Source organism: Panthera leo, chromosome B2, assembly GCF_018350215.1.
Source record: "Panthera leo isolate Ple1 chromosome B2, P.leo_Ple1_pat1.1, whole genome shotgun sequence".
Lineage (NCBI taxonomy): Eukaryota > Metazoa > Chordata > Mammalia > Carnivora > Felidae > Panthera > Panthera leo.
The window spans coordinates 74,957,010-74,980,278 of NC_056683.1; the positions used below are offsets into that span (position 1 = coordinate 74,957,010).

A 23,269-nucleotide genomic window follows, 5' to 3' on the forward strand; every position below is an offset into this window, starting at 1 on the left:
TCTGATTAGTTACTTTTGATGACATTAAAAGCTTATAGAATTTAAATTTAGTGTACAAATGTATCATAATCCTTTAAACTAATTTATTTGTATATAAATTATTAATAAAATGAAATATTTTGGAATTACAAAGTAGTTTGGCTTTTTTTTTATCCTTACACTATAATCCAATGTTGGAATTGAAAAATAAGTGCAGTGTACAAATGTCTTGATTGTATTGTAAACATTTGAGGCTTACAAAAGATAATTTTGATCTCTTCATCAAATTACAAATTTAACTTTAGTTATAATTCTGCAAGTATTTAGCTAAAACTTTGCAGAGAGTGACTATATTTAATTTTCAGCCTAATCTTGTAACATCTAGTATTTCTTACCGATCCTTATTAGATATTGTAGTTGCAGATGGATACTATTAGATAATGAAGAAAGTCACCTTATGTTACTAATCACACAATATTGTGTGTTTGCTTGCAAATGGTGAAAAACACTTTAAATCATTGTCCATAATTGAGAGTGGGAATTAATGTCAGGGCTATTAAATTTTAGAGATGTTTAATGAATGAAGAGTCAAGTCATTGTCACTTTAATACTCCTCTGCTGTCCTTAAATCCAGTAGTAAAATAGCATGGGTGTTCAATAATTGTAGTGCTACATTGAGGGATTCCCAGAACTAAAACAAAACAAAAAAAAAAAAGTGAGTATGACTTACATGGAGTCAATAAAAGGGGAGCCAAAGGCTAGAATTTGATATTTTTCCATTTCTGTCCAAGGGGGAATGAAGAAATTTGGCAGATATGAAGTGATTTTCAACAACATCACCTTCCTTTGTTCTGGTTCCTTGCTCCTAATATTGTCATGTAAAATTTTTCTCGTGGGAAGTGAATAAGAAATTGTCAGTGATTGCTTTTGTAAGTTTTTTTTTAAATCTTTTTAAATGTTTATTTATTTTGAGAGAGAGAGAGAACGTGAGCAGGGGAGGGGCAGAGATAGACAGAAAAGAATGAATCCCAAGAAGGCTCTGCCCCTTCAGCGCAGATCCCAATGTAGGACTTGATCCCAGGAACCATGAAATCATGACCTGAGCCAAAACCAACAGTCAGACGCTTAATGGACTGAGCCACCCAGGTGCCCCAAGCTTTTTTTTTTTTTTTTTTTTTTTTTAATGTAGACTTATGAGAGAACACCTTATCATTTAATGAAAGAGAAAACAGGAGCACATTGCAAAGTAAAGGTAACATAGTAGATAGACTATGGTTGTGAAGTTCTTTAGCTTAAATACAAGTTTTCACAATAAGCGTTTTAATCGCCAATAAAATGTTTCCTAATATCCCAGAATGGTGATAGGTAGAGGTGAAGGTCCAAGATGGTTACCTGGCTAAGAAATCCTCTTACTTGAATGGCTAGATTCACACAATTTGCCTTCTAACCTTAAGGACAAGGCGGTTGAAATAGAGTAAGTTCAAATCATGTGTCAGAGTCAGGAAAAATTAGTAATGGCCTCAATTAGAGTTATTTACAAGTATATTTTTTCTCCTGAAAACGTTTTCTCTTCACTGGATTCTACACTCAGGAGGTGTGTGTACCCCAAGGGATATACAAAAAATCCACCAGGTCACGAATCTGGACTTTGATCATTAGGGACTGGTTTTTACCTGCATAGTATTCGAGCTTCTCTCATCAATATGTTGGAATAGTATGAAGAACCACCGCCATTTATTGATTTATTGGCTACTACTAACCAACCAGGCACTATACCAGGTAGTTTACATATGACATCTCATTTAATCCTTACTGAAATCTAAGCCCATTAGGCAGATGGGGAAAATGAAACTTTGAGACACTCAAATAACTCGCATAAGGCCTTATTTATTAAATGCAGAGAGAAGGCATTCAAACTAAACCTATTTGACTCAAACATAACTGCTCATCACTCCATTTGGGGTTGTATCAGTAAGCAATTCCCTGTATCTTTCAGTGAAGACAGGAAGTTAGATGAAGAGGAAATGCTTGTGAGTGGTGATCGGAGCAGGAGACTTTGCTTCTTCGACTCATTCATTAGTCATTAGCGGCGGTTCTTAAAGGTGAAGCTTCACCTAGTAGGAGTGGCTGTTTGCATTTGACACCTTAATTCTTAAAGGTTCTCTTTCCTGTACAGACAGGTGTCTTACAGTAGAGAGTTTCAGAGAAATCAAAATGCTTTGAAAGTGTTATTTTGTTCCATATTTCAAGTAGTGTGGTGGTAGTGCTTAACAATAGACAGACACTTGTGTTCTGGTTTAACAGTCTATAAGAATTTATTTTCAGATTCTGTCAGCACCAAGGCTAAGGAACAGCTTCCCTCTGTCTTAAATGCTACCACGGAATAGCTGTCACCTCCCTGCGGTGCTGAAATTCAGAGTTCAGGACTAACGAAGCATGCGTACTTGTCTCTGGTTCCTCCCCTGCCGGCGCTCCGTTCTTTCCTTTGGCTCCGCCCTCCGCGGCCTCAACGTGCTGCGTCATGGCGCGCCTCACCCCGGGCGACCCCGGAAGTGGGTCGGGGGCTTGGCCTCTGCCCGGCCTCAGAGCCGGAGCGGTAGGTGTTACCGTAGAGGGGGTCGAGCCGAGAAATCTTGTCCGGCGGCGGACCCCGGGCAGGGCCCGGGCCAGGGGTCCAGGATGCTGAACGTCCCTTCCCAGTCTTTCCCGGCCCCCAGCTCACAGCAGCGCGTCGCCTCCGGGGGGCGTAGCAAGGTAAGCGGGTGACACCGTTGGTCTCATTCAGCTCGCCGCCCGCCGGCGTTCCTTGCTACCCAAAGGTCCATTCTCTCCTAAGGACACCTCTTCCACCTCCTGTCCTCCGCTCTCGCCTTCGTTCCCTCCTGCCCTTGCTGGCGAGCTCTTTCTGATCCACTTATGTCTGCAATCATTGAGTTCTCCTAACCTCCCTCCCTCTCACCTACTAGCCCCTTTCCTTCCCATCCGCAATTCCCTTAATGTGAAGTCTTTTCCCGCGAATTAAATTTAGTCGTGTATGACTGGACCAGCACAGTGCTTGACGTTATCATATAGGTATTCAGTATTAGCTTCTTTCCCTCAGCCTATCCTCATCTCCAGTCTTTTGTTCTACACTTGCCGGAAGGAGTTGTGAGTGATGTGGTTCCCTAAGAGAAGGGAAAGGTTGGGAAGTAGCGACATTGGCCAGTGACCATCCCTCCAAAGGTGGCAACTCCCGGAACTAGGGAAGATTGGGGAAGCGAGAACAAATGTCTACAGTCCTCCGGAGGGTTTATGGACACTTCTTTTAGTCATGCTCCCTTTCTACTTTTGGTACCTGTTTAATCACTGCCTTTTCTACTGATACCACTTGCTGACTTTGAAGCTAATATAATACTCTGTAACTTTTAGTTAAACATAGTTACTGTTAGCAACAGGTGGAATACAAATGTATTTTATATTTACAAAATTTTATAAAATTGTCTCCTGTGTTCATTGCAACATAGATAATTACTCCAGTTATTTGTTAGTTCCTCATTCTATAACTTCATGTTTTGTTTTTGAAACTTCCACCTGCTTGGGCCACTTCCCCCCACCCCCCAATTCTGAATTCTTGGAACTTAGCATTATTTAGGATCTTTACCGACTTTTTTTTTTTCCCCCCTCCACTTAAACCTGGAGTTTGACTCTGGATTAGAATTATGGATTCAGGAATCTGTAGCTTTCATTAGCTTTTCAGAAGTCTGTAACTCTAACAATAGTAATAACATGGCTAAAATTTATTCGGTGCTTACTGTGTATGGTCTAAGTGTTTTGAGTGCTTCGTGTGTATTAACTCTTTTAATCTTTACAGTGATCCCATGAAATGGGTGCTTTTGCTGTCTCTATATCACAGAAAGGGAACTGTTTAAGACATGTTGCTTTGGACCCCAAAACTTGATGTGATGTGACTCTGGCTGGGACATTTCATTTATTGCTACATGTATCATCCAGCCATCTAATCATCTGACCCCTCCTCCTTGATGTTTGACCCGTTTCTCTCCTTGAGCTAAATTCTTGGCTAAATAGTATAGCCTTCGCAGAGATAGAATATCTGAATTAGAATATGAGTTTCTGGCCTTCTGTTCAAACTACAAACCATGTTCTCAGCATCATTTTAAAAGAAAGCTCAGAGGCAAAGACAAAAGGTTCACAGATGGTGATTGCAAAGGTGAGTCTTTGGGTCCAAAAAGAGAACAAAATACAATTATTGTGCAATTCAAGAGGAAACTCAGACAACCCCCCCCTCCCCCCCCAAGACTTTATGAAATAAGGTGATCTTGCAGTGTTAGAACCTGAGTCTGGCTTGTATGACATGGGTAGACATTGAGAAAATAGAAGCTAGTTGGGGAGGTTGTATATCATAATAGTTAAAAGCATAGATTTTTGAGTGAGAAAGACCCAGATTCTTTTCCCAGTTCCCATGACTTAATCTCTGAGTCTCATTTTTCTCAGGTGTAAATGAGAATAATAGTACCCATTTTATAGGGCTGTTCATAGGATTAAATGAGATAATGTTTCTCTTAGCACAATCTTGGTATATGGTATGCACTCCTCTGTGTTACTTGCCCTTAGGCTTTTATTCAGACCCCATGGATTGTTGTGGGATTGTTGTATAAAGCCCTCAGCACAGTGTGTGTTACAGAATATGTACTCAATATATGGTAGCTTTATTATTTCTACTGACACTAGTAAATAAATATTTGAGAACCTACCATATGTTGGAGATGTGGTCTCTGTTTCCAAGGAGGTTAGTCTAATAAGCTAATAGGCTGCACAGACAAATAGTTACAAATGTCATAAGAATTGTAACAGTATGTTATGACCACAAGGGGTTAGGGTCAGAGAATGCTTCTGGAGGAAATAATGTCTGTGGGAGAGAGGAAGGGAATTGATCCAGGCAGAGGAGCAGGTGTTTCATACTAATCAAAGAATCAGTTCCCATTTAGCTAAAACATGTAATAGGAAGGAGCAGAAACTAAAACTCAGAGCTAGTGAGGTAAACTATGATCAGATAGGAAGGGCCTGGTAAACGAGGGAATTTAGAGACATTATTTATTGTAGAGTAGTGTGGAGAGCCACTGAAGGAGGGAGGGCCCATGATTAGAGTTGCTTAACTACTCAGTAGATTATGGAATCCTCATAGATAAGAGAGAGAAGTGATTTTGGTTTGGGATGGGAAAGATCATTTTCTCATACTTTACTTCATTTACTGGGACCAAGAAACCTAGAGAATTTCAGGGATGGTAAGAAGGGGATGATGTAGTTGGTAGGAAGGAATGTGAAATTGCAGTGGTACCACAGACCTATTAGTTTGGTTATTTGGGGGGAAATGAGTGCCTGCAGTAGGTAGGATTCCGGAAAGTGAAATTGATAAATATCTTAGTCTATTCCATCTGTTATAACAGAGGGCCATAAATTTTATAAGGTGACTTACAAACAATGGAAATTTATTTCTCACAGTTTTGGAGGCTGGGAATTCTAAGGTCAGTGCACCAACAACTTCAGTGTCTGATGAAGGCCTGATTCCTCATTCATAGCCATCTTTTCCCCACATCCTCACATGGCAGAAAGGCTGAGAGCCCTTTGAGGCCTTTTTAATAAGGGTACTAAGACCATTCATGAAGGCTCCACCTTCAAGACTTAGTCACCTGCCAGAGGCCCTACTTCCTAATATCACATTGGAGGTTAGGATTTCAACATGTGAATTTTGGAGGGGCACACACATTCAGTGTATAGCAATATGCTTCCTTGAGTGTGCCTTCTTTTACATTAAACATTTCTCTGGTACTGTGTAACAAACTAGTTATATAAGTATAGGCAGGAGCTTAATTCCGTGTGACAGAGCCGGAACTAAGACTTGTTTTCTGACTCCAGGTTCAATGTTATTGTTTTACTAGATACCATTCTGATGACTGTTTGTGTGACAGAGTTTCTAAGCCCTACCTCATAGCCCAGGTGTTTTATATTGTTCTATTTATAATTCGAATATAGCAGAGATGATTTTGACAACCACCTAAATCTATAAAAAAATGTAGAATTATTGATTTGAATTTTCTTATTTTTTTGAATGAGGGTAAGAGTAACGAAGCAGCCTTAAGAGAAGTGGGAGGAAGGGGAGGGGAGAGCAGCTGACTCGAAGAAGCCACATTGAATTCTTCCCTTTTCCTTTTTTCAGGTCCCTCTAAAACAGGGCAGAAGTCTTATGGATTGGATTCGACTCACTAAAAGTGGAAAGGATCTAACGGGATTAAAAGGCAGGTTAATTGAAGTAACTGAAGAAGAACTTAAAAAGCACAACACAAAAGATGATTGTTGGATATGCATAAGAGGTACGTGGTTATTTATTTTGTACTGCAAAAGGTTTTGGCTGGGCTTTCCAGTTGAGTGCCATATGACCTCATGGTCCTATTACTTGGTGTTACGATACACAATAAGAGAAGAAAAATAACCTTACACTGGGCTATAAAATAATTCTGAATTTGCACAGTATTTCTTAGATAACTATTTACATAGCATACCTGTGCTGTGCTCCCTTTGAAAGAAAACAAGTGTTTGTGGGCAGTTTATTCAGTAATACTCTCTGTATAATAATGTCCTGCCTTAGTGCCTTGTAACAGAATCTTTTTGAATGGGAGAAGTTGTTCTGCCAGAAAAAAAAATGTCTCTGAGAATCGAAAGTAAATCAGAAAGACTGTGTTTAAGCCAAATCTTCAGTTCTCACATGAAGCAGTTTTTATTATTCAATATGTTTTTCTTAGCAATATTAATTACCTAATTTTTATAGCCTGTAGAAAATTAATTTTTTTAATGTTTATTTATTTTTGAGAGCCATAGCATGAGCAGGGGAGGGGCACAGAGAGGGGGAACACAGAGCTGGATATGGGGCTCGAACTCATGAACCGTGAGATCATGACGTGAGCCGAATTTGGACGCTTAACTGACTGAGCCACCCAGGCGCCCCTAGCCCGTAGCAAATTAGAAATGCCAAACCAGAAATAAGTGGATTGGAGAGAGTGAGCAGAGGTAGAGGAGGGGAGCTGATAAAAGCAGACCTCATGGTAATCAACAACCTGACATCTCGGAGGGGAACAGAAGTAATAAAGGGCATGGAAATGTATGGTGGGCCTCCGTAGCGAGATCACTGAGTCATACAGACATGGTTAAATATGCCCACTACCCTCAGTTTAAAGAGTCATTTAGTCATGCAGTGCTGTTGCACAATTGTGATTTTATCATTGTGTAATTATGGTATGTTGTCAGTTATCCTGATCAGTATCCTGATCATGTCCTGTAACCAGTATGAGAGAGACCGTGTCGTGTCAGTCATACTGTTCAGTCCTTCATGCCTGGCACATAGAGGACATCAATATGTGCTTGTTGAATGAATGTGCTTAACGTTGTTAAGAAGTTCTATTAGGGAGGTGTGTGGTTGTCATAGTAGGTTGGTGATGTGATCAATGGAAAGATACCAGTAGGGACAATGAGTTTGCTAGAGATGCACAGACAGAAGCACAAACTTGGTGGCTTAAGCCACAGACAGTTATTGTCTCACAGTTCTGGAGGCGAAAGTCTGAGATCAGGGTGCCTTCTGAGCGCTGTGAAAAAGAACCTGTTCCATGCTTCTCACCTAGCTTCTGCTGGTTTGCTGCCAATCTTTGAAGTTGCTTGGCTTATAGAAGCATCAACCCAGTCTGCCTTCAGCTTCACGTTGCATTCTCCCTGTGTGCTTGTCCGTTTCCAAATTTCCTGTTTCAATAAGGACACCAGTCATGTTGGATTGAGGCCCTACTGTACTCTAGAATGACCTCATCTGTTATATCTGCATTGACCCTATATCCAAATAGGGTCATGTTCTGAAATACTGGTGGGTAGACCTTCAACATACGAATTTTGGGCTGTACACGATTTAAGCCATAACACATAATTCGAGAGTGAAAGTGTTTCCAGTGGCAGAGAGGATGGACTCTCCTAGCAGGTGATGACATAACAGAACAGCTGCTCAACCCCCCAGAGTTTCTCAGGGGAATACAACTGTGGCTAGTACCTACAGGCTGGAAGGAGGATTCTGCTAGATGCAAAAACCTCCTTTTGCCCTTTTAGGGGGTTTTTAATACCCTCTTTGCTCTCTTTCCATGCTGCCTACCTGTTTTAGCAGGTATAAGTATCTGGTACACAGTGACCGCCCCACTCTGCCTGAGTGTTCTCTGCTAGACTGGGCGAAGTGGAGGTCGGTGTCCCAGGAGCATCTCTCAGCTGGTCCAGGCCACAGGCACGTCTGAGTTCTGTTTCTACAGTAGGAAGCCACTTCTCCAGAAAACTCACTTCTCCTCCGTATCTTAGTGATGTTAGATAAATGAGGCATTAATGAAACACAGTCATACTTTACTATTCATTTAATGTACTGCTGGAGATAAGGGACTTGTTTGCTATGTTTGAAAAGCAGTATGCACACTGCTCCCAGTTATGTATCTCCTGTAAGAATCGAATGTATGGTAGGACTGGTAAGGTTGTTGATTTGAGGATACATTTATTGAAATTTCTATTGGAGGATGTCTTCTACTCTACTAACAATAAGGCTTTTTTTCCCCTTTGCATAAAGTGTGTCTTTTTTCCTTCTTGACAAGTTCAGTTTATGTTATCAAGAAACACTCAATTTAGGCCCTTCTCTTTGAGCTTTCTCTCTAGTAGGAGAGGATAAATGACTGACTGTTAGACACATCTGAGTGAAGTGTCATAAGAAGTTCTAAAGAAAATGACATCAGATTGGAGGGAGGGAGACACGTGGTAGTGATAGCCTGAAAGCTGGGGACAGGTTTTCACCAGAAAATGAGGAAGTGCATCTAAGTTGAGGGAAAGGCCTAAAGTATAAACACAGAAAGGCTTAAGATATGTTCTGGATGACCTCAACCGTAGCAATTTCTTACTTGACACATCCCCAAAGGTAAGGGAATTAAAAACAAAAATGAACTACTGGGACCTTATGAAGATAAAACGCTTCTGCACAGCAAAGGAAACAACCAACAAAACTAAAAGGCAACCAACGGAAGGGGAAGGTATTTGCAAATGACATATCAGACAAAGGGCTAGTATCCAAAATCTATAAAGAGCTCACCAAACTCCACACCCGAAAAACAAATAACCTAGTGAAGAAATGGGCAGAAAACATGAATAGACACTTCTCTGAAGAAGACATCCGGATGGCCAACAGGCACATGAAAAGATGCTCAACGTCGCTCCTCATCAGGGAAATACAAATCAAAACCACACTGAAATATCACCTCATGCCAGTCAGAGTGGCCAAAATGAACAAATCAGGAGACTATAGATGCTGGAGAGGATGTGGAGAAATGGGAACCTTCTTGCACGGTTGGTGGGAATGCAAACTGGTGCAGCCACTCTGGAAAACAGTGTGGAGGTTCCTCAAAAAATTAAAAATAGACCTACCCTATGACCCAGTAATAGCACTGCTAGGAATTTACCCAAGGGATACAGGAGTACTGATGCATAGGGGCACTTGTACCCCAATGTTTATAGCAGCACTCTCAACAATAGCCAAATTATGGATAGAGCCTAAATGTCCATCAACTGATGAATGGATAAAGAAATTGTGGTTTATATACACAATGGAGTACTACATGGCAATGAGAAAGAATGAAATATGGCCCTTTGTAGCAACATAGATGGAACTGGAGAGTGTTATTCTAAGTGAAATAAGCCATACAGAGAAAGATACCATATGGTTTCACTCTTATGTGGATCCTGAGAAACTTAACAGAAACCCATGGGGGAGGGGAAGGAAAAAAAAAAAAAAGAGGTTAGAGTGGAAGAGAGCCAAAGCATAAGAGACTTTTAAAAACTGAGAACAAACTGAGGGTTGATGGGGGGTGGGAGGGAGGGGAGGGTGGGTGATGGGTATTGAGGAGGGCACCTTTTGGGATGAGCACTGGGTGTTGTATGGAAACCAATTTGACAATAAACTTCATATATTGAAAAAAAAAGATATGTTCTGGAACTTAGGTTAAGTGTTGGAGAATTATAAGAAAGAAGACTAGAAAAGTATGCTAGGTCAGATCGTAAAGGGCCTCAAAAGTCAGGCTGATGTGTTCTTTAAAAAAAAAAATTTTTTTTTAATGTTTATTTATTTTTGAGAGAGACAGAGACAGAATGCAAGTGGGTTGGGGCAGAGTGAGAGGGAGGCACAGAATCCGAAGCGGGCTCCAGGCTCTGAGCTGTCAGCACAGAGCCCAACGCGGGGCTCGAACTCACCAGCTGTGAGATCATGACCTGAGCCGAAGTCGGACGCTCAACCGACTGAGCCACCCAGGTGCCCCAAGGCTGATGTGTTCTTAATTTAGATGACAATGTGAGCTATAGGAGGTATATGAATGTGGGGACAGTGTCATCCGAGTATGCCTCAGAAAGATTAGTCTGGTGGTGGATGTAGTGAATTAAATGGGACAAAAAGCATTCAGCTCATTACGGAAGTTCAGGTGGTAATAAGTGAACCAGAGTGTTGACAAAGACAATGCAAAGTAGGATGAATGGGAGACAAACAGGTTACTGGTAATTTCTAAAACAGTCCTAAATTACAGTAAGCATGTGACTAAATGCAGTCACCTTTTTCTTTTTAGCTGTTCTAATTAAAAATATTAATGATACTTTTTGAAAAGGGAAATATATGGCAAATTTAGCTTTGAAGGGCAGAGATGTTTGGGCCCAATTTTTAATCAAACCTATACCATAGGGAAACATGGTATCATGGTATCATTTCTCCCCCTTGTTAAAATATTCAAATTCTTTACTTGTCTAACAATTGCCTCATTTTTAGTTCTGTTCAAACTTCAGCTGATTGGGTTAAGGGAGACACAATTAGTCTTTTTAAGAAATCTTATAAAATATACACTTTGGTATGAGTTTTAATGGCTAATATTATGGAGATTATTTTCCCTTTTGAGTATATATCAGTATTTTTGCACATGTTCAGGTTTGTTGAGTCCAGTCATATTCCTAGAAATGATGGTGTACAAAGAGCACTTAGCTGGCAGCAGACTAAAGCATGAACTAAAATGTGAACACTGGCCTAAAACATAAGACAGTATATGGAGTTTCCAATTTGTTCACCTAGTAATCACCATTTTCTGTGAAGTGTGTAATTATTGTAATGTAATAGGAGGTAATTGGAATGTTGAGGGAATGGATAGGAGAGAGAATGCTTTTTAAAAGATCTTGTGGAATTTACCATTAATGCAGACTTTTGTAGTTTTCCTCATTATTGTTGTTTCTCTCTCAAGGACTAAAGGTGATTTATAAACATGTGAAACTTTGAGCAAACATCTAAATCACTCATCTGTGAGAGCTTCACAGAGCCTAGATCAGAATTTGTTTCCCCTGTAGTATATTTTGTTATAGTACGTACTCAGTGTGGGTAGTGGTGTAGTGATGTATTAAGTCATGAAATCATTTTTTGGCAGCATGGAATACAGCCTTTAATCGTGGTGAGAGTGAGGGCGAGTGTAGCCTGATACTCAGTAACAGTCATTTGAATGACTACTATTTAGAAAAAGTTGGTTACTGTTAAGTAGACTGGCCACTCTGTTACAAACTTAGAGGAGTAAGTTGTTCATAAGGGATTTAATGGATTTCGTTTACTACTTAGAAATAAACATGCTTTGATTTTTCCTAATGCTGATTATCATATACCAGTAAATTGAAGAGGCCTGCTTGAGACCACTGTAAAAGTGACTTTGGGGGTGCCTGGGTGGCTCAGTCGGTTAAGCATCCACCTTCTTGATTTCAGCTCAGGTCATGATCTTGTGGTTTGTGAGATCAACCCCTGCGTTGGGCTCTGTGCTGGGAGTGCGGAGCCTGCCTGGGAGCCTGCCTGGGATTCTCTGTCTCCCACTCTCTCTGCCCCTTCCCTGCTCATGCTCTTTTTCTCTCTCAAAATAAATAATAAACATTAAAAAAAATGACTTCGAATGGGTCGGTGTTTTTCATGTTTCATTACTGATTGGAAAATATTGGCAAATGGATTCCAAGAAGTAGTATTTAGTCCTATTGTATTTCTAGTCCAGCTTCCTAGATTTCTAGGTACATTTACAGTAAACCTTTTAAAAACTTATTTGTGAGATGTTAGTATAGATTTTTGTGAGTACAGTCAATCCTCATTATTCATAATTTCAAATTTGCAAATTTGCCTACTCACTGCAATTGCTTGAAACCTCAGAAATCAATACTCACAGTTCTTTCATAGTCATTTGCAGACATGCACAGTGCAGGGAAAAATTTGTTTGACCCTAGCACACATTCCTACTTGAGGCGGAACAAGGCGATGCTCTGCCTTCTTATTTCTGCTCTCATACTGTAAAGATGTGTCTTTTTTTGAGGTCTGTTTAGTGCCATGTTTTTCATATCTTGTGCTTTTTGTTGGTGGATTTTGGTTTAAAATAGCCCCCGAGGATAGTGCTGAAGACCGTGATGTGCCTTACAGAGAAAATACCTGCATTAGATAAGCTCCATTCTGACATGAGTGACAGTACTGTTGACTGTGAATTGAATGTTCATCAATCAGCAATACATGTTGGATAAGGTGTCTTTAAACAGAAACACGCTGTAAGCACAGTTATATGTTAATTATTTGAGAAAACTGTGACCAGAGGCTTGGAAGAACCTCATGCTGTCTTTTCCCCAAGGAGCACTGTTTCAGTATTTGCTAATTCATTGTTCACAGTGACTTTGTAGAACATAACCACTGAGAAGAAAGAGAATTGACTAGGCTATTTTGTATTTATACTCCAGAAATAATAAAATAAGCTTTATTCTTTTTGGGTTAGATTAAAAGTCACCAGGAATAGAGCTGATTTTTCCAACAGTAGGCTCTTTTCTTTAGGTTTCCATAGGTCCTTGCTTTACTTTTATTTTGAGAAACTGCAGTATTATTTGTCTCCAGCAAAGAAACCTTTTTTTTCCCCCTAAGAACAGCTTTTCAAATTTGGAGCTAACTTTCTAATTTATAATGGAATGCATTATCACAGTCATACCGAGTGTATCTAAACACTAATGTATTGTTATTACAGTTAGCTTGGCTATGCTGCACACGGTCTGCTTTGTGTGCTGTTCTCGTTACTCCTCAACGGCAGATTTCCAAACACCTCTCTTCTGCTATCACTTGCTTGTTTAGGAAATACAAATCAACATTTTTTATAGCTACATTTCCCCTTACTCATTTCTTTTTTTTTTTTTTTCTTTTTCTTTTAAATATACTTTATTGTCAAGTTAGCTAACATACAGTGTATACAGTGTGCTCTTGGTTTTGGGGGTAGATGCCCATGATTCATCACTTACATACTACACCCAGTGCTCATCCCAACAAGTGCCCTCCTCAATGCCCATCACACACTTTCTCCCGCCCCCCTCCCCCATCAACCCTCAGTTTGTTCTCTGTATTTAAGAGTCTCTTACAGTTTGCCTCCCTCTCTGTTTGGAACTATTTTTTTCCCCTTCCCTTCCCCTATGGTCTTCTGTTAAGTTTCTCAAGTTCTACATGAGTGAAAACATATGGTATCTTTCTTTCTCTGACTTATTTCACTTAGCATAATACCCTCCAGTTCTATCCACGTTGTTGCAAATGGTAGAATTTCATTCTTTCTCGTTGCCAAGTAGTATTCCATTGTATATAGAAACCACATCTTTATCCATTCATCAGTTGATGGACATTTAGGCTCTTTCCATAATTTGGCTATTGTTAAAAGCACTGCTGTAAACATTGGGGTACATCTTCCCCTATAAATCAGCACTCTTGTATCCTTTGTTTAAATTCCTAGTAGTGCTATTGCTGGGTTGTAGGGTGACTGTTCATGTCTTCTGCCCATTTCATCACTGGATTATTTGTTTTTTGGGTGCTGAGTTTGTAAGTTCTTTATAGATTTTGGATACTAACCCTTTATCCGATATGTCATTTGCAAATATCTTCTCCCATTCCTTCAGTTGCCTTTTAGTTTTGTTGATTGTTTCCTTTGCATTGCAGAAGCTTTTTATCTTGATGAGGTCCCAATAGTTCATTTTTGCTTTTATTTTCCTTGTCTTTGGAGATGTGTCGAACAAGAAATTGCTGCAGCCGACATCAGAGAGGCTGATCCCTATTTTCTCCTCTAGAGTTTTAATGGTTTCCTGTCTCACATTTAGGTCTTTCATCCGTTTTGAGTTTATTTTTTATATGGTGTAAGAGAATGGTCCAGTTTCAGTCTTCTACATGTTGCTGTCCAGTTCTCCCAGAACCATTTGCTAAAGAGACTGTCTTTTTTCCATTGGATACTGTTTCCTGCTTTGTCAGAGATTAATTGGCCATACAATATTGCGGGTCCAGTTCTCTGGGTTCTCTATTCCACTGGTCTATGTCTGTTTTTGTGCCAATACCATACTGTCTTGATGATTACAGCTTTGTAGTAGAGGCTAAAGTCTGGGATTGTGATGCCTTCCACTTTGGTTTTCTTTTTCAACATTACTTTGGCTATTCGGGGTCTTTTGTGGTTCCATACAAATTTTAGGATTGTTTGTTGTAGCTTAGAGAAGAATGCCAGTGCCATTTTGATTGGGATTGCATTGAATGTGTAGATTGCTTTGGGAAGTATTGACATTTTAACAATATTTGTTCTTCCAATCAATGAGCATGGAATGTTTTTCCATTTCTTTGTGTCTTCTTCAATTTCTTTCATAAGTTTTTTACAGTTTTCAGCATACAGATCCTTTACATCTCTAGTTGCGTCTATTCCTAGGTATTTTATGGCTTTTGGTGCAATTTGTAAATGGGATCGTTCTTGGTTTCTCTTTCTGTTGCTTCATTATTGGTATATAGAAATGCAACCTATTTCAGTACATGTATTTTGTATGCTGCAACTTTGCTGAATTCATGTATCTGTTTTGGCAGCTTTTTGGTGGAGTCTTTCGGGTTTTCCATGTAGAGTATCATGTCATCTGCGAAAAGTCAAAGTTTGACCACTTCTTTGTCAATTTGGATACCTTTGATTTCATTTTGTTGTCTGATTACTGATGTTAAGACTTCCAATATTATGTTAAACAACAGTGGTGAGAGTGGACATCCCTGTTGTGTTTCTGATCTCAGGGGGAAAGCTCTCAGTTTTTCCCCATTGAGGATGATATTAGCTGTGGGCTTTTCCTATGTGGCTTTTATGATGTTAAGGTATGTTTCTTCTATCCTGACTTTCTTGAGGGTTTTTATTAAGAAAGGATGCTATATTTTGTCAAATGCTTTCTGCATGTATTGACAGGATCATATGGTTCTTACCTTTTCTTCTATTAATGTGATGTATCACGTTGGTTGATTTGTGAATATTGAACCAGCCCTGCAGCCCAGCCTTACTCATCCATTTCTATTCTGATCTGTAGATTTTTACATTCTGATCCAGAGATTTCACATTCTCCACCATCAAATGCAGATAATCTCATCTTTGTTGATTTTATTTGTTCTATTCTACTGACAAACGATTTGCTTTCTTTTACTCTTTTTCTCCTAAATTATCGATCTTTTCCTTTTTTTTTTTTTAAGTTTTCCTCTTTCCGTACCTCCCTTTCATTCACTAAAAATTCAATAAAGGAAAAAAAAAACTGGTGGTCTTGGGGTGTCATCTAACCCTCAGGTGTTTTGTTGGGTTGGCACAGTGGTTTATGAAATTCAGCCAACATCTTGAAATTTTCCTTGTGGGAATGTTTTTGATTACAAAATTCAATTTTTAAAAGAGATATAGGGCTATTCAAACTTCTTTTGTACTTATGTCAATTTTTGTAAGTTATGTTTTTTCAGTGAATTTTGTTAATTTTATCTCAATTGTTGAACATATTGTCATAAAGTTGTTTAGAACATTTCCTAATTACATCATTAATGTCTTTAGATTCTGTAGTGATATAGTTCAGATATTGCTAACTTTTGGCTTCTCTTTTTTTCCTTGATCAGTCTTACTAGACGTTTACCAATTTTATTAACTTTTGGTTTTGATTTTCTTTGTTGTTTGTCCATTTTCTATTTCATTGACTTCTACTCCTATCATAGGAAGGTGGCTATTTTAAGACTCTGTTTCCTGCAGCATTGGCATCAATATATTTATGGAGATAATTTGCAATAATGATATTTTTGGTGAATATGTGAATTGCCTGATTTCTAAGTTCTTATCTTTAGACTGTTAGAATCTACTGCCTCCTGTTTTGTATTCAACTCTAGATTGAGTCCTGGTTTAGCATTTGAGGGTTACTCACTTTAAGGGTTATATGTAAATTAATTCATTAAGAAATTACTATGGGGTGCCTATTACTTGTAGTTTTTTTTTGTTTGTTTGTTTGTTTTAATTAACAATCATATAGGCTATCCTTCTGAGACAGTTTTTATTTATAGTAACCATGAAACATGGCTTTTGCTTTTTTTTTTGTTACCTTATGTATAATTGTCATGCATAAAAAATAGAGAAGATGGAATCGAACTATTCCTCCATCTTGGCTGATTCATTTAATCAGTATTTCTTGTCATGCACTCTACCAGGTTCTAGGGATAACTTGGAAATATAAAATGGAGATGGCTTTTAATCTTATGGAATTTACAGTCTGGTAGGGAACACAAAGCATTAATCAAGTCTGACAAGTATCGTGAAGGAAAGGTACACTGTGCTGTGAAGACGGCAGAAGATTGAGCAGAGATCTGAAAGATAAACTACAGTTAATTAGGCAAAGAGGAATGGGAACAGTATTCCAGGCTCCCAGAAGAAGCATGTGCAAGGGCTGGGTGGTATGATCATATGAGAGAGAGATCACGTGCACACACATCATAAGTGTTCACTGTGAATATAAGGTGTTTAACATTAGTGATAATCTCTATTCTTTCTTCTCTTCTCTTGTATTGGAAAGACACACTCTTTTCAAAAATGTCATTCTTTCCAAGACATTTTCTTTCCTAAGGCTAGTCTCTTTGTGCTCTTATCAGTCCTCTTAGCCTCCTCATGATCTTCGGCAGTTGCCCATCCAACATTGTTTAGCATCCTCAGTTCTTTCTTTTCTTTCTTCCAGCAGTTTCTTCCGTTTAGTCTCCTCATGACTTTGGCCCTCTCTCACTGTTTCTTCCTCTGGGCTTTCTTCCTTAGCACTTGGTGCTGGACCACTATTAGACCATCTATAGCATTTTTTTTTTTTTTTGGCCATTTTTAATAGTCTCCCTATTTAAATTGAGTTTTGGGATACTAATACACTGCTTCTCTCCCTACCCCAAGCATCTGGCACAGGGCATGGCTCCTGGTTAGTGTTCAGTAAATGTACCTTGAATCATGTGTATACAGTAAAACCTTGGATTGCGATAACTTGTTCTGCGAGTGTTCTGCAAGGTGAGCAAACATTCCTAATAAATTTTAACTTGATAAATGAGCAATGTCTTGCAATACCAGTAATATATGATGCCAAACATCACATGATCACAACTAAGCCAATGGTTCTTCTCTCTCTCTCTCTCTCTCTTTTGCTGTGGGATTGTGGGTGATTGTCTCCATGCTCAGATGCTTGGTCTCAGGCTGTGGTGTTCAGCAGAAATCAGTGATTTTTCAGAACATTGGAAGGTGCCCACAACTGGCACTAGTGTGTTTTTTGTCACTTCAAAGCACCTATGGACAGACAGTCTTTTGCTTTTCCATAGAAGAGAAAGCTTAGGAATACTTTGCTTCATTCTACGTCAGGCTGCCTGCAGATATGGACCCTTTCCTCTGCTGCCTTATTGCCAGTTACATTAAATACAGTGTATGACAAGAATTTATTAATACTGTACTGTAGTCAGCATCCGTGCAAATGTATACAGTGGCCCCCATGCAGGAAAATGTTGAAAACAAAGGCAGTAAGGAGAAGGAGGAAGTTTATGGAAGAAGGAGAAGATTATGGTGGTCGTTAAGAAGGAAATCATCAAGAAGTATGAATGAGGTATGCGAGTAGCCGAAATTGCAAGATTTTATAAGAAGTCTCTGTTGCATCTCGTCTGCAGAGGAGGAGGAGAGAAAGGTGGAGGAATCCCTCACTTCAAGTGAGATTAGGGAGATGTGTAAAATGTGGGAAACAGTGCAAAATTTTGTAGAAAAATACCACTCAAATAAGGCTGTAGCAGTGTAAGTGATGAATCTGTTTAACAATAATGCAATGTCACATTTCCATGAAATCCTCAAAAGGAGGCAAAAACAAGTGTCATTGGATAGGTTCCTTGTTAAAGTTGTATGAAAAGAAAAAGATCCCATAGAACCAATAGATAGCAGTGATTCCATTAGTGATAGTGAAAGTTGTCATACACAATAACCCTCCTGTCTCTTGTCTCCTTCACACCAGCTACAATGGTTTTCAAAGGTAAGTGCAGGTTAATTTTTTTTCTTTATATTTCATATTTTCTTTATTATTTTGTATTATGTTACAGTTTGTAATCATTTTTATATGAATATTTTTGGGTTGTGGAACGAATCATCTGAGTTTCCATTATTTCTTATGGGGAAATTTGCTTTGATATACACGTGCTTTGGATTACAAGCATGTTTCTGGAGTGAATTATGCTCACAAACCAAGGTTTTATTGTATTTTGATATGTGTAGGAGTTATAAACCACATTATGGTTTTAATTATTTCACAAAATAGTAACCAGTTGAGAAACCTGATATTTGATGTTTCTACATTATTGGCCCTTGGAGTTCCTTAATCAGTTTGAAACTTTGTTATTTGTGGATAGTTTTCTTATATAGATTCAAGGTCCATTATTCATTTTTGAGCCCCATTTTAAAATGTATTAGTATTTCTATTAGACTCCTTTTTATGTTTCTATCTCTGTGAGGAAATTTCCCCTCCATTAAATGTCATCTACATTTTCTATTAGATTTGTTAAGATATTAATTATAGTTATTTTAAGATCCCTGTGTAATAGTGCCAACATATGCACGATCTTAAGTCTGGTTGTGTTGCTGTTTTTCTCTTTTGACAATGAGTTCTTTTGTCTTTTTTTTTTTAATGTGACTTTTAATGTTTGATTGAATGTCACGTGTTGCACATTGGTGAACAGTAGAAACCCAAGGTATTTACCCTTAGAAACAGGTGCGCTTTTACTGGCAGAGAATTAGATCGAGTCAGTCTAGGTAGTAGTTGAGCCGGTTTGGGGGTTTATTGTTGCTAGTGTTACCATCAGTATACCACAGACTTCAAATTCCTCCAACAGTGAGTTACTGCTAACTTGTTTTTAGTGTGCAGCCTGCAGCATTGGAGGGTTTTCTCATTGTTCCTGTTCCGCTCTTAGCAGACCGCTTGCCTTACATACCCATATAGGGTCTCCTTCCATGCTCTTGCCCCTCTCCCATTCGCGGGACTTCCCTTGCTTGTTACTTGGTGCAAGACTTGTGGTGGAGACAGAAGGGGTTTTGCAATTTCCCTGTTTTAGCCTCAGTCTTAGGCAGGTCCTGTGCACCTGCCCCAGAGGCTGAACTTTTCCAGTGCTTCTGTCACTTCCCCAGTGGAGATGCCCTCTGCCTTATACTCAGTGCAGGATCTAGAAAGCAGGCAGGTTTTCTGCCTCTCCCCCACCCCCTTCCTGACAGCTGAGCTTTGCCTTGTATCTGTAGAGAAGGAGGAGGGCAAGGCAGAGGGTGTAGGCTGGGAGCAATTTCCCTGTCTTCCTTCCAGTGCTAGAAGACCTCTATTTTGTATTGGCACAGAATCTGGGCACGAGTGGGCTTTCTGTCCCTTCTCCAGTGTTTATCTTGCATTTGCCTGGTGTTGGACCAGAATAAAAGAGGAGCTGTGTTTTCTTCCCTTTCCAGCAGCAGCTAACTTTTGCTTGGTATCAATACAGGGACTCGAAGGTGAGAGACTTTACTGTACCTTCCCAGCAACAGGCAACTTTTGCTGCGTGTCAGGATTCAGTCTGAGGCATGGGTGAATTTCTCACTTCTGCCCCACCAGTAGCTGATAACCACCTTGTATTCATGCCATCCGAAAGTGTAGACGGACTTTTCTTGGCACTTCTGCTCTACCCTCAAATCTTAGAGCAGGCACTACACACCGGTACCAGCAATATCCCTTTCTCAGCTCTGCTCATGCTGGTTCTCAGGAGCATCTCAGGGGTGGGAGACTATGAAGAAGAACTTTGTGAGTGGGTACAGGATTTTCTGTGTCTGAGGCCCTCAGATTCTAAATTGGCATCAGTGCACATTTGACCCTTAAGCATTTTGTTAAAATTTCAGTTGTTTTATAGCAACATCTCTTTTATCTGTGCTTTGTCAAAGATGAAACAATTCTTGTGTCCCATCTCCTCTGAGGGGCTCGTCACTCTGGATTTTAGATAAATGGTTGACTTATGACCTCATCTCCCTGATGGGCTCAAAAACGTGTGGTTTTTCTGGATTGTCTGGCTTTTTCTTTTTGTTAAGAGTAGGAACAAATTTTTCTTGTGGCTTTCTCTTCTGAATGTTGTCATTATATCTTAGGTAATCTTTGCAGCTGACTTACTTTAGAAAATAAAAAATAATCCAAAGCACAAGGACATATTTTCTTCTTTTTTTTTTTTCCCAAGTAATTAATAGCAAGTCAGTTGAGTGCTGGTAGCTATCACTGGTAGAACTAAAGCATGGGCAGGCAGGGAAATGATCCCATGGAATAGGGAAAACCCATCTTTTAGAGAGAGGGTGTCTTGCTTAATATGGATGTAAACTTTAAATCCAGCTTAAGTAGATAGTACATGTGGCTCTTGCTAATGATGTTTGCTCATTGTTCTCCCTAGGAGAGGTTTGTGAATTGTTTTCAAAATATTTAGACTATAACCGATTGCTCAGACCATTGGTTAATTTTTAATGCTTTTGCTGATTAATTTCCTTTTAGATAAATATCAGGGTCGTTTTTCCTTATACTAATGCCACAAGAGATGATCTTTGATAATTATGCCCTGTTGACCTTCTGAAGTGCATAGAGGCCTTTTTCACATTCTATTTAAATTTTCTCTTGCAAACTGAGGCATTCAGGTCAGACTCTCTTAGCTTTTTTGTAGATTGAATTTACCATCATTGAAGTTGTTTGGTGGAATTAGAAGCTCCAAGTTGTATTCCGGACAGTTGTTACCTAACTTTTCTCTAGGTTCTGTAAAGTAGTGCTGGTCCCATTTTTCATCTTTCTTTTCCTTTCTAAAATTGCACCACAGGTTGACAATTTAAGTTGTTTAGAAACCAACCTTAATTTTAGAGGCTTTTTTCAAATGTTTGTCCTTTTATGTCGAGAGTGATGAAACAGAGCTAAATGGAAGCTCTCTGTGTGTGGACAGAACTTTTCTATGAATTGCTGCACTGGCGGGTGTCCCCAGCCTCCTGTATGCAAGTCTTTAGGGGTAGAATCCTCCTCCTCATCTGTAAATAAGTATTCTGAGGGCTCTGTGGGAAATGGGAGCTGCTGGGATGGTGGTGGTAGGAGGTGGATCTTAATGTTTTGACATGTAAACTTTGCTTCAGGTTTTTAGTTCTGACCTCTCCTCCAGTCCCAAGTGTGTTTCCTTCAGTAAGTGTTTCTCTGGTTCATCCTCTCTAGAGAGTAAATTGCACTTCTTGCAGGGTTAGGGAGGGGCTGGTCGCTCGGTTGTGTAGGATGGGGGAGGGGATTTAAGGCTTATGTTGCTTCTTATATTGAATTTTGAGACCTTCATGCACCCTGACTTCAGAAGGGCCTGGAATCTCTGAGTCTTACAGTTTTGGGGGGTTATTTTGCACACATTGGCTTTTTATAGGTTCCCCTCCAACTTATACAAGCTTTATTTTTACCTTTCTTCATGCTGCTAAGTATGTTGTCACTCATGCATTTGGCTTTCAGGCTTCCAAAACTTTATTACTGTCATCTCCTCTTCTGATTTCTGTGTCTTTATGGCTTTATGTGTTATTTGTCCTTCACTGTCATTTTAGAAACTTCTCAGGAGTGTGGGAGACAAATGAATGCTTTCAATCTTGAAATGCTTTCAAATCTTGAATTACTATCCACCATCTTGTAAGCCTAGTTTCTAGTTACTGTTCTTATATACCAAGGCCACGTTTACTTTAAGTTGTTATGAAATCCATTTGTCTTTCATAAATTTCTTTTCCATTTTTCTCCGTTGAAATTAGCAAGGTATCATTACCTAGTTTTCTAAAATAATATGCAGGGTTGAGTTTTAGGTTATAGCTAATTGTCTCCTATTGGACTAACACTTCAGCAAACACCAACTATAAGCTCAAGACAAAATATTTTTTAAAAATAACTATCTAAAGAAACTGGCAAACAACCAAAACAGACAGAAACTAGAGGTTAGGAGTTATCTGTATTTAGAAGAAGGAACTACTGGGTGAGTTTCCCATTTTGGATGGTATTTAACTTGAAGTCATGCCCAGCTTGGTACTGTAAGGATGACTAAAACTCAGGGGAGACTCCCAGTCGTACTGGCTTGAAGAACTAGATGACAGAGTTTGGGGCATCTGGAACAACTGGAAAGTGAGGGAGAAAATCCAGAAAAAGAGAAATCTAGAGATGAATATAAACTGTCTAAATCTTGCATAGACAGACTCTGACTGTTCCAGTAAGGCTAAAAGCACCGAATAGAAGTTTCAGTTTTCATTCCCACAGAGGGGAAACAGAGTTTTGGGGTTTGAGTCCAATAAATTGCGTACTAAAATAATCATTCTCTTTGGAGGAAGGTAACAGAATTTAGAGTTTCTGCAACATATTATTTACAATGGCCAGAATATAATTCAAAATTTGCAGACATGCTGAAGACAAAAGGCAATTATCAGAGAGTGACTCTGAGATGATCCAGATGTTAAGTTTAACAGGATTCAAAAGGATTTTAAGGCACCTATTATAACTATACTCATGAAAATAAAGGAATGCATGCATATAATGAATGAACAAATAGGAAATCTCAGCTGAGAAAAAGAAACTATAAAGACGTGCAAATTTAGCATTGAAAAATATAATACATGAAATAAAAATTACTAAATGGGCTTAATAGCAGATTAGAGGTAACAGAAGTAAGATTTAGTAAACTTGCAGATAGATTAATAGAAGTTATATAATCTGAAAAAACAGAGAGGAAAATGATTAGAAAGAATTTGAACAAAGGCTCAGGGACCTACAGGACAAAATAAAAATGTCTAGTATATGTGTAGTCGTAGTTCTAGAAGGAGAGGAAAAGGAGAATGGGGCAGAAAAATATTTGAAAACATGGTGGCCA

The 23,269-nt window shown here is 39.0% G+C and overlaps 1 protein-coding gene across 5 annotated transcripts in view; it reads left to right on the top strand.

Annotated features, from left to right (window-relative positions):
- Nucleotides 1-2,510: 2,510 nt before the first annotated feature.
- The window catches only part of LOC122220141 (cytochrome b5 reductase 4), a 93,715-nt gene continuing 72,956 nt past the window's right edge, over nt 2,511-23,269 (top strand). For all 5 annotated transcript variants that reach the window (XM_042939275.1, XM_042939277.1, XM_042939278.1 and 2 more), the window contains exons 1-2: nt 2,511-2,733; nt 6,194-6,347. In XM_042939275.1, coding sequence (XP_042795209.1) covers nt 2,659-2,733; nt 6,194-6,347 — 229 coding nt within the window. In that variant the 5' untranslated portion in view covers nt 2,511-2,658. The remainder of the gene's footprint in view (nt 2,734-6,193; nt 6,348-23,269) is intronic.